General features: G+C 39.3%; 1 protein-coding gene across 1 annotated transcript in view; it reads left to right on the top strand.

The window, feature by feature from the left end:
* ITPR2 (inositol 1,4,5-trisphosphate receptor type 2) overlaps positions 1 to 12,315 on the top strand; it is a 238,969-nt gene that overhangs the window by 76,957 nt on the left and 149,697 nt on the right. The window contains exons 21-26 of the mRNA XM_019471985.1: positions 2,209 to 2,341; positions 3,256 to 3,313; positions 4,840 to 5,005; positions 7,025 to 7,198; positions 11,900 to 11,989; positions 12,143 to 12,268. Coding sequence (XP_019327530.1) covers positions 2,209 to 2,341; positions 3,256 to 3,313; positions 4,840 to 5,005; positions 7,025 to 7,198; positions 11,900 to 11,989; positions 12,143 to 12,268 — 747 coding nt within the window. The remainder of the gene's footprint in view (positions 1 to 2,208; positions 2,342 to 3,255; positions 3,314 to 4,839; positions 5,006 to 7,024; positions 7,199 to 11,899; positions 11,990 to 12,142; positions 12,269 to 12,315) is intronic.

The raw sequence follows: 12,315 nt of genomic DNA, 5'->3' as shown, positions 1-12,315 counted from the left end.
CTAGTGTAAGCACTACCTAGCAACAACTAAAACATCGGTGTGTTATCAACTTTGTTCTCATCCTAAATCCAAAACACAGCACTGCACCAGCTACTAGGAAGGAAATTAACTCTATCCCTGCTGAAACCAGGACAATTACCTTAATTGCTCATCATTTGAAAGACTATCAGAGTATCCGCAATAGTGCATACTTTGGTTCCAGAGCTCCTTTAGTTTAAGGCTTATGGTGAAGGACAGAGTGTCATGAAGTTATATCACCTAAATAATACCATTCATGTGTATTGCTTCTCATTTTCATTTGTTTTTTGACTGAGTTTCTCTCCATACTGTCTTGCTCTACTGGTTGGTGCCTAGGAGGATGATTCCAGGACACCAATCTCGTCCTGTGCATTCACCTCGTCCTGTGTATTCTCTGTCTGCTCACGGCCAAAAGAATCACATTTTGTCTCATCCTTTCCCAGCACATCCAGTGCAAGGGCACCTGGGATTGGAGAGCATTTAATCCTAATTTGTTACTTAATCTGTGGCTTGTTAGTTATGGTTTAGTCATATGGTCGAATTACTGCAGATTAGCATGTTGTCATATGTTGGGTGAATCACAGTAAATGTGCATATATATGACATTAGTTCACAAGAAAAACAAAATAATTCAGTTTCATTTAATATGCAATGAAGAAGGATTAATTTAAATCACTTTACCTTTCATTACTGTGCTATTACCCTAAAAGGAAAGTAAGAATATTTTAGATTTATTGTATTATCATGCAAAGCTAGTACAGTGGTGATTAAAACTATTCTATTCTAAGAAATATTTCAGTTTATAATAATTTCATTCTCAATATATCCTCTTATTCCTTTAAGTAAAGGCATTTTTTGCTTAAGCTTCCATTCTGCCATCAGCCAGAATTAAACAGATGGCCTGATAGACTTAGTTGACTATGTGTGGACTTGGGAAATTTTTATTTTTAAAAAATCTTGCCTATACAAACATAGGGTAACTGGATCATGGAACTAAAATAAACCTGCCTTTTTCTTTTTTGTTAGAAGATTTTAAAGAAGAGATATTGTTTCTTAAATTGACATTTTATTTGCTTTTAGATGGCATAGTCCTAGTTACCCTAGTCAAATCCTTCTACAGTACTCTGGGTCTGGGAAGCTTGTCTGACTTTAGTTAGAGATCAAAGAAACAGGTTGCCACCATTTGCTAAGTCATCACCTGTCACCTGAGTCTTGGTAACTTAACACATGTGCTTTCATCCCCACTGATTGTAAAATAGGTTAAATGATCTTAAACCTCTATCACCGTACACTTGCATTTACTGTGGGCAAGGAGCATAAGTGTGGGAAACACTGAAACTCAGTTGATGGGCAGTCAGTTGGTGAAGTGTCAGATGTATATGTGTTAGTCCTTAAATTGGTACTAATGTCTCCAGCCAAGTTATTTCCCTTACTATCCCAATCTAAAAGCAGCACTTCCAAGTTTGAATTTTAGGATATTTCCTGTATGAGTTTCCGACTTCACAGCTGAGGAGCAAAAGGCATCAACAATTAGAAGAAGGCAGAGCATTGAGTGAGGGGGATCTCTGCTACCATTACAGTGGTAGCTTCCAAAGCCAAAATTTTTTTTTGCTGCATGCTGGCAAGACTACTAGGAGCTCATGAAGGACATGCTGTTTGCTCCTCACATCCTCAGCTGATTGCTAGCAATGTAGAAAAAGACAACACCAGGCTTGTGCTTCACATCCTGGGAGCCTGGAGTTACTGCAGCATCGCTGCCCTTGTCTGTCAGACATCTGAGAGGGTGAGCCTTGAGCCTGTCATCTTTACTTTCAGCCCCGCTCCACTTCTTATCTTCAGGGGGCATTAGAAGTCCAGCTGAAATATGAAATAATTGGATTCAACGTGGGTTTGAATGTACTGATCTGGCTCGCAGGCAGTGAGTACAAGGCAGCGTGCTGGAGCCCCTGGACAAATCCAGTCTGCTGCTTAGTATTCAGCAGTCGATAGGGTAGAGTTCAGTATGTCTCAGGATGGTCGGAAGGAAGAAAGAAATCACAGAAAACTGTTGAATGTAATGGATTCTTTTTTTGTAGTGGACATAATGTACTTAAAATAATCATGTATCCCTGTATGTTCCACCACAGAAAAGTCCTAACCCGTGTTACCAAAGGCAGAAGAAAAGTCTTACTTTAAACTTTTTTCTTGTAGTTTATTCTCAGTGTTAGGCTGGACTATAGAATATCCTACATGCTGTCTATCTATAAGAGGGAGTTTGGGGAAAACAATGAAAACGTTGATAGCTCTACAACATCCCCACCTGACACACCAGGGATTGCCTCAGGTAAATATCGCTATTGTATTGCAATATAAAATAATTCTGTGTAGGCTACTGCAAACAATGAACTCAACTACACCAGAAAGATGCATGCCGCTTAAAGTTGAAAAGCTTGTGGAAAATGAAAATCTTAAGGGATCTCATAAAAATAAGATTTTTGCTGGCCTGTCCTCCTCTAACAAAAATGTGATTCCTTTTTCCCATGATGAGAATTTATTCTCTTTTTTGTACTCTTCCTAAAACACTGCACGATGACAAGTGTAGTGGAGGGTAGATCATGAAAAAATGATTGGGGTTGGATGAGGACAGATTTAGGTGAGGTGAATGTGGTACGGGAATGCAGTGGCTTTCCAGGGAGCGTTCCCGTGCACACAGAAGTGCTCCAAAGGCTGACAGCTGTCTGTGTGACCGCCTTCAAGTAGGGGAGAATTGCTTTGATTGGAGGTGCTGTATAACAGGGGGGTGGCTAAGCAGTACTAAAGTCTTAAGTAGTAAGGTATATTAAAGCTATTCTAAAGCAAAATGACAGTGTGGTAAATGATTTGGCTTATGATAAATATTCTGAAGTTCATGTGCCTCACTTAGCTGCTTTGTGGGGGTTGGCTCATCTAAAAAAAAAAAAAGTAAGTTTCATATTCTCTGTCATTTATGGGTCATTGGTGGTGGTTTGTACAGCTCCTAGCACCATAAGGCTCTGGTTAATCTCTACAATTCGGCTCTCCCTCAGTAATAGTTTAACTCTGCCCCTTGTCCTGTTTCTTCCCTACTACTCTTGCAGATAGCGAATTTTGCCTAGTTGAGGAATGCGTAGTTAGACCTTCTTGATAACATCTACTTTAAAGAGGAACAGACTTCTTTTTTGCTGTGCAGATTAAACAATTATCAGTGGCTTTTTAAAATTTATTTTGATTGTTTTCCAGCAATTGTTCCTGACATAGATGAAATTGCAGCTCAGGCTGAAACCATGTTTGCTGGCAGGTATGTTATCTGAACTTTTATCTCTCTATATTCATCTCTTTGTTCACGTTGATATTTCTCATGGACAATCTCTGTTTATTCCGTGTGTGTTTTCATACCTCTTTCTCTTCCTTGGACCACTACTTACTACATAGACAGAAAAGTGCCAGAAAAGACCTGGATTTCAAACAAGCGAACAGGCCAGTGGGTATGGATGGCTGTGGGATTGGAAATGGCCTCCCTCTTAGTTGTAGGAGTTGAGAGAAAGTTTTTGCCTTGTTCCCAAAGGCAGCTGGGGAATGGTGTACAGGTGTATTGGGCTAAAACAGACTAATTATTTCTCTTATAATGCCTCACATGGGTGCTTTTAAAGAAAGACCTTTTCTTGGTGTACCTTATGGCTGTAGCCCCAAATTTCTTGGATCAGTAGGTTACTGTTGTCCCTCAGTATTTCCCATAGATTACATGACCAGTTGTCATTGCACCTTGTCTTTGAACTTATTAAGAAGGTTATGTCAACAATAATCTCTTCCGTATGATTTCTCAAATCAACTGTGGACCACTTGCCATGATCTTCTGGACTACCAGAGGCCTGTAGATCACAAGTTACGCTTGCAGAGTTTTGGAAGTGGTTTCAGCTATGCTGTGAACAAAAAAAAACAACCATGGAAAATAGCCACACTGGAGAGTTATTACCATTATCACTATATTGGTTTAATTTTATGGGTATAATTATAATTATACCAGTAAAAATGAATTCCATTTAGACAAGGCCGTAGACTTTAATTTTTTTCTTGGAGCTAGGGAGAAGGATCCGCAATATGGGCGTTCTGATCTTTCCTCTCTCAGTCCCTTATGCATTCTCAATCTTTACCAGTGAGAGCAATGCCTCCAGTCCTCTCCCTGAACTCCCATAATGTAAAACAACACACAGCCCTTGGCATCTGCATCTTTAAAATGAACAGAGAGACTGAATGGTTTCTTGGAAACATTATTTCTGCTTTGATATATTAAGTGTAAATCTGCTTTCTGCCGTTCCAGATTATAAATATGATTCCAGAAATATGATGCTTTTGGCAATTCTTACTATTTTTGAGCTTATTTTTTCTTCAATGAAATTTTAATAGCAGCTGAAAAAGGAAGGAGTGAAAAGGAAAGGGCCAAATTAATCTCTGATGAAATGCTGTTTACTTCAATTAATTTGGATTGGGGATGAGCTTGGCATAACTTATCCAAGACATAAATGAATGTTTTTGCAATACGGATTTTAATCACAAAATTTGACACATTTCATACGTACTTACTTTCATCCCGTAGTGTCCATTCTGCTACAAGATTGCCGCAACAGCATGTAACTGTAGGATTGAAGTCCTTATAAAAAATATGTTAAAGTGATGTTTATAGTTTACATCCTGCAGCATATTTGATTTGGTTTTAAGAGCTCTGTCAAATGAGGATTGTGTGTACAGGCATATTTATGTCAAAAGCTTTTATTTTTTCTTATTTATTTACTTTATTTGGTCCTTTTTTCCCCATTTCTGTTGCAGAAAGGAGAAGAATGCGGTTCAGCTTGATGATGAAGGTGGCAGAACTTTTTTACGGGTCCTCATTCACCTCATTATGCATGACTACCCTCCTTTGCTCTCAGGTGCTCTGCACCTGCTATTTAAGCACTTCAGCCAGAGAGCAGAAGTTCTGCAAGCATTTAAACAGGTATGGATGGGCATAGCTTTATTCCAGGAAACTGACTGTGGGGAAAGTCTTTCCGAAGGCTGCTTTACTTGCCTAAATTGCTGTCCGTAGCACGATAATGTTATTTCCTTAAAGGTCCAAATTCAGCAGAGATTTTTTTTTTTGTTAGAGTTGAACATATGTGCTAGTGTATATTATAGTTGTGCACCCAGAAATAGTTATTTCTGGCATTGCATTCACTACTGAAAACGTAGGTCTGTGGTGACAGCTGGGACACGCGCATCTCACAGTGAGACATGATGTAGCGATCCCTCAGTGACAGAGTTGTTAGCTCATGTTCTGCAAGCAGTGTACCGGTGTCAGCAGTAAAACTTTCCTGTCTTTAGGGCTACTTAGGCTGATTATAAGGCTCTCTTGTTATTCATGTGGTGTTTCTAGTTCTAATTCAGGTGTCTTTGCATTGTGCTCCACTGCATGATACCGATATGCCCAAATAACAGGAAGGGAGTAATAGACCCCAGCCTGTTTTCAGCTTTTATGGTGCATGTGCAGGCTCCATGTGTCAGTGGATTAGGATGGGGAGATCTGATGTCATGGGGCTGGATGACAGATACATCTCTGTTACGTAACCCTATATAACATATGTTGATAAGACCATCTGATGCTTATTTCAGGAGTTTGATAGCGTGTTGTCTCATCGTTATGTAAGATGTGGAGGTTTCTGTTGTTTAAAAACAGATGAATGATAAAGACCTGGAAAGCTTTTGTTTAATGTTTTTGCAGTGTAGCATAATGGCGTCCAACCAGATTGTTAAAGTTAGGCCATGCTGGTTAGTTGCATAAATAGCTGTTATTCCCAGGTGAGCAAGGGTTGAGTAGCTTAACATGTTTTCGTAAAGGAAGGAAAAGGCTAATTGACAAGTAAACAAAAACGACTGTAGAGAACATGGAATATAAATGTCTGTGGATGAGCAGTATTCATAAATTCTGTAAAATAACAAGGTTTTACTAAGCTAAGAGAGAAGATGGTGAAAACTTTAGGTTACAAAATAGTGAATATTTGCCTGCAAGTAGTGATTTTTTTTTTTTTTTAAAAAAGAATGTTCCTATCAGTGTTCTTATCTGCCACGTGACCATAATCTTTTACATAAGTGTGATTTCTTAATAATGCTTATTGATTTACTGTAAAGATTGTTGTTACGTTTTTTTGTATATTATCCTCATTAATAATCTTGGGAGAGCAAAGAGCATTATGAAGAAAGGAAACGTGTAGATCATGCTAAATCAAGAACTACAAATAACAGTGAAAAAAACCCAGATAATTTTGAGCAGTATAAAAAACCAAAAAGAAGTGAGATTAATTTTAGTAGAGGCAACCACTCAGATGGTGGGAAAATACATGAACCTGAAAGTCAGTTCATGAGCTCTATTCAAACAAGTTTTTCTAAGCTGGCCTAACAGTGTTGAAAATATGTTATTTTTCAATATTTGATTGTGGTGATATAGGTGATCCCTAAAATTGCTGGCCATTCTGACTTTTCTTTGGATGTCCTGATTCCTTGTCATATCATCTTTTTTTTTTTTTCCTTGCGAAGCACTGTGCTGATGGGATGATTCCTTGTCATATCATCTTTTTTTTTTTCTTGTGAAGCACTGTGCTGATGGGACAAGCTATTTCTAGCTGTATTGTTTTAATACCATAAGGATCATAATCATTGCATCAGAGCTAACCACATAGAACTCAAGAGCTTGTAAATCTGTGCTTGTGCTGAGAATGTTTCACAGTGTATTAAAGAAGGTGAGAGAATGTTGTGAGTGTTATAACTATCCTGTTTTGGGCAACTACAGTCTCTGGCTCTGTTAAAGGTTTTTGATGAATGGGGGCTAAAAAGCCTGCGTGTGCCATGTTTCAATTTCATAGGGAAGGTTACGTAAAGCACCTGAAAAGAGGGGCTTAGAATGGAAACTGTCAAGCAGATTACCCAGGCATAAGTGCTGGTGCTGCTGCTGTAATAGCTTCACAATTTTCTGTATTTCCAGGTTCAGTTGCTGGTTTCTAATCAAGATGTTGATAACTACAAGCAAATCAAGGCTGATCTTGATCAGCTACGTCTGACTGTAGAAAAATCAGAATTGTGGGTTGAGAAGAGCAGCAATTATGAGAGTGGAGAGGTGGGCGACAATCAAACCAAAGGGGGAGAAGAGCCAATAGAGGTGGGTTTAAAGCCTTTGCTGCTGGAATTGTTACAATATTGATAGGCAGTTTAATGAACAACTGCAAATTTGTGGTCTGGTTAATCAAAGTAGCAAAGCAAGAATGTGCAGTATCCTGGCTTCTTTCAGTAACTGCATTCTTATGCTGCCTTCCTTTCTGGCTAGCACCAAGCCACAGTGTATGGCATCGCTCTGTGGCCAAGGAAGTAATCTAGGGGTCACATGTTGGCAGTTGTGTTGACTTGCTGGAAGAAAGAAGGAGTAGGCAGTACCTGTTCCTGCAACTAGGGGAGAGAAGCACAATCAAACCCATATTTTCAAACTTCATGAGTAATTCCACTCTCCACCAAACATAACAGTGACCTAAGAATATGGAGATTTTGTAAGCAAACGACTCTTTCTTTTTTTGACTCTTGCCACCCCGCACTCTCAGGGTATATCCTGATCTGAGAAACTTTAGAATTTGAATCTGGAACCATGAAGACCTGATATTTTTTTAAATTTAATTTAATTTTTTAATTTTGTTTTTCAGTGAAAGCTGAGGTCCTTATGTAATCACCTAACTCCAGTGTGAGTCTTTAAGAAAATACAAAGTGTTGCAAGAGTTGCTATGGTTGAGGTTTGTGGCATAATAGCAGATAAAGCAGGCTTTCCCACCAATATTTATTCCCACCTTTCCATTTTCATCAGAGGAAGCGAGGAGAGATGAAGAACTGCTTTTTCTGACACAGCACTTTCCTTATTCTCTTCTGTGGTAGAGTCTCCCCTAATGGAAAGAAAATGGGCAAGGAAGCCACCAGGGGAAGTTTAGTAGGAAGCCAAGTGGAGATTATACAGCATTGTGAAGCCAATGCATTGAGAAAAAGTAGGAACCATTGAGAAGACACAGGATGTTTGCAGATATCTATGACATACAGTTGGCCTTTCAGATGGGAAAGCAGATTTTAGGTGGCTTCATATGGGGGGAAAATCCAACACTTCAAGGGAGAATCCTAATTTCTTGGAACAATGTAGGTCCTACTCTTTCTCTGATATAACTTAGCTGAATTTAGTGGGGTCAGAATGGGGGAGGAATCCGGGCTTTATGAGCTTAAGTATGTGGGATTTCTTACTTTCCTCAAGCAAAGCTCTAGTAGGAAAGAAAATGTTCCTTTATGTATTTAATGAATGGAAAAGGTAATGGGGAGACAGGATACAAAATCGCAGCAGGATATTTACAATGTTTTTTAGCTATAATACATTTAAAAAGTGTAATAAGCTCCTTTTTATTCCTACGGATAGCCCTGATAGCAAAGAAACTCCAGGAAGAGGGGAAAAAACAATGTGCTTGAAACAGAAGCATCTCTAAATGGGATATTTTCAGTGTTTTTTTCCCATGAGGCATCTGTGGGTCTGTATGGATTATCAGTGCTTCAGCAGATGCACAGTATTATCTCTGGCAGATCTGGGAGAGTATTGTATCAGAACAGTAATATGTAATCTGCACAACTGGTTAGATCATCTGGTGGCAATTCCATGAAAGCTGCACCAGGTTACAATAGCTCAGAATCTTGTCCATTATTTTTTCCCCTGTTAAATTATTCTCTAACTGTCAGGAAATGTTTTTACCTGGCAAAACTACCTCAGATAGCAAATACTCTCTTTGAGATCTTAAGTCAGACGTAAGAGGTGTGGTGCTGGTCATAATCTACAATGTGTGAAGCAGGTGGCTAGCTTCAAGCAGATAAACATCCCTGTGAGATCCCATGCTTTCTTGGAATGGATGCTGGGTATTCAGTACGGAGCTGAATGAACCTCTAGGCAATATGCTTCATTTGCCTGTGCTTAATTTTTCCCAAACAACATTACAATGCGCACAAGGGCTTAGATTACATTCCAGAAAAGTCTTACCTTAAGCCCAAGTTTCTGTCCTCACCGAAGCACGTTGCAAAGTTGGCATAAGAGTTTTATGCCCTTAGTCTTCTGAGTCTTTTTGGGTAATTGTTTCCACCTTTTTATCATAACCTGGAGGGGCTAGAGACTTACTTTTTTTTTGCAGTCATATGGCTCCAGAAATAGAATTTGTAGAAAAAAGGCCATGTTCTTCTAAATAAAGTCTCCAGAGTTCTCCACAGGAAAAACAACAAATCTTACATCCATGCAGGATCATCTTGATAGGAACTGGAGATCAGAATTATAGGAAAGAGTGCTTGGAGTTAGGTCAGACATGAATTAGACACCACATAGGCTTAGGAAGGAATGCTGAAATTGATCTCACATAACTGAGCCTTGCTTCAGAAGGGAAAAGCAGATAAAGCCTGTTTACTTGGTTATTTCTAGGAAGGGTGTTATGAGTCTGTATAGATACCACGGACTACGGAAAGTGTGGTCTTTATTGTCCTGTCACTGGAGGATGCATTGGTGGAGTTGCACCAGAAACACAGATCTGAGGAGGAGAAAGAGACAGTCCCAGTGAAAGGACTGTCAGGTGAAGCTGGAATACAGTGCAGTGGCGTTTATAGAGCTTCTCATCTTCGCCATCCGCTAAGAAAGTTCAGCAAGCTTTTAAGTGGTATAAACTTTCAGCACCCTTAAGCGCCTGGTGTTCCCTTGCTCTCCTCCTTTTCTGGTCTGTGGCGGTTTGCTTTGGTTCTGGGAATGTTTAAACAAACATCTCCTGAAACGTCATATATAGGTTGAGATTGCGCGCAGAAACTCTGAGAGTGCCCCTCATTCCCCTGGTAAGTAAATACAGCCTGTGGAGGGCAAAACTGTGCCAGCGTGACACTGACTAGTGCCTTGCACAGCTGTCCTGCTGACATGAGTGAGACTATTTCAGCAGCGGGGAGCTGCTCAGACCGAATGCTGGAATCTGGGCCTCCGTTTTGGGGGCTAGAAAGAAAGGATCCTAAGACTGATGCAGAGTGATATCCCAGGAGTTTTATGAATAGAGGAAGTAGTCTGTTTCAGAAAACACCATTTCCTGAAGGTGGGGTACTCAGACGAGAACCTTTCTCAGTGCGATCTCTGTGACTCCCTGTCCCCTATGGACAAGTGTGACAGAGAATGTCTATCATGGGGCATAATGAGGCAAGATATGCAACTAAGTGTCTCTGGTGTCCCAGTGGTGTGATTATCTCTTGATAACTACATCCCTGGCATACTCTTATGGGTTCAATAAACAGGTTTTTATTTTGTTAAGAGAAAGGATAGATTCAGCAGTTTAATGCTGATCAGCACTTCCAGATAAGACATATAGTTCACATGGATTATAAAACTACTTTGATTGAGGAAGAATGCTGATAAAAGTAACAGGTAAATTAATCTTGGTTAACCCACAGTCCCAGAACAGAGGAGGGTGGTTAATTATAGCAAAAAGCCTGAAATATCTTCCAAAGTATTGATTCAAACAGCTAGAGAGAAGGCAGCATGCATACTAACAAACTTAAACAAACAAAAATTCACTGTTGTTGCATAGATCAACATGACCATGCTGAACAGCGGTGCTGAGGCTGTTATAAACAGCTTCCATGACCAAATGGTGCAGCTGTTCTCGCCCCACTGAAATTAAGACCAAATGGGATTTATAGAACTCCTCATCTTCACCATCAGCTAAGAAAGTTGAGAGAGAGGTTTCAAGAGGTATAAACATTCAGATTGGCATGCACGTGTGTGTTTTAGCATAATTCTCTTCTCTGAAACAGTAGGAAGTTTGAGGACACAATGAAACTCAGAAGCGCACCTGTTTAGTTCTTTTTTTATGCTATTACACTGGTTTACATCCTTGTGGTTATACCGTAAGGCAGGCTTGAGATCTGGTACAGTTTTTCTACATGCTTAATAATTTCAGCATCCAAAGTCCAATCTTTCAATTGTTTGTGTTTCCAGTTAAGAAAGGCTTACTATAGCTGGCAGCGGAAAAAACCCCCACACTGCCAGTATTCTAAGTGGCAGTATTTGTGTAGATGTTCTTCCGTGTTTTGATTGAGATATGCATGGAAAGGTGCGTGGGTGTTGGCAGTTACTCACTGACTTGATTTCTCTTATTTATCATACCCAGCTGGGGCTTTCTAAGAGCCAAGGCCCAGAGCATACGGCGTCATGACTGGATGTTGCAGTTTAACATAAGCTTCTCATTTGTTTTTAAATCCTTTACTGCATCATCCAGAGATAAGGACAGAAGTGTCCTCTTCACAGGAGGAACATCTCTAATTTCCATGTGCTACTTGTTCCTGTACTGCTGAGAACTCCACCCTACTTATCTCAACTACAGAGGTCGTCTTAAGCTCTTTCTCCAGACTTTTTAATGTTCACATACACAGACTTTGTAATCTTTCCAGCTGTATTAGAGATTTTTGGAACAAGTGGTGGCTATTAAAATACACTTATGGTCCCTATTCTCATAGTATCCAAATTCCTTGGGATGCCTAGTCTGTGATTTAGGGCCATATTCTTTTTTAGGAGGATCAGAAGCATGAAGACATAGAGTAATTGCCTCAAATCATGTTGGAAATTTGAAACAAAGGAAGAACTTTAATGTGAATCTTTTCACTCACTGGACTGGTGGATAAAGAATAAACAAGTCTCTTTCTTTATTATCTGTGTTACATCTGTTCCTTATGAGCTGCTGTAATACTTCTTCACTTGCTGTTATTAAATATAATTAGTTCATGTTGAGGAAATTGCAGTAGATCTCCACTTGTTGTGTGTTCTTTGTTACAGGAGTCAAATATTTTGAGTCCAATACAGGATGGGACCAAAAAACCCCAGATAGACAGCAATAAAAGCAATAACTACAATATTGTTAAAGAGGTTGGTATATCTGCTAAGAAACTTGCTTGATATATTTGTTTGATAAGTAGATTTAGTAATTATTTTGAAAGAATGTATTTTTGTTTGTTTTTGTGTGACATGACTGCTTCTTTGCTTGCTTGCATGTTTATTTATTTGTTTATTTATTTATAGATTTTGATTCGACTCAGCAAACTTTGTGTTCAGAATAAAAAATGTCGGAATCAACAGCAGCGATTGCTGAAAAATATGGGCGCCCACTTGGTAGTCTTGGACCTTCTGCAGATACCCTATGAAAAGGTTATTCTTACAATTGTAGTGGTAAAGAACATGAACTCAATAAAGGG

Source organism: Aptenodytes forsteri, unplaced genomic scaffold, assembly GCF_000699145.1.
Source record: "Aptenodytes forsteri isolate BGI_AS27 unplaced genomic scaffold, ASM69914v1 Scaffold241, whole genome shotgun sequence".
NCBI classification, from domain to species: Eukaryota; Metazoa; Chordata; class Aves; order Sphenisciformes; family Spheniscidae; genus Aptenodytes; species Aptenodytes forsteri.
This window is presented reverse-complemented; position numbering and strand designations above follow the sequence as displayed.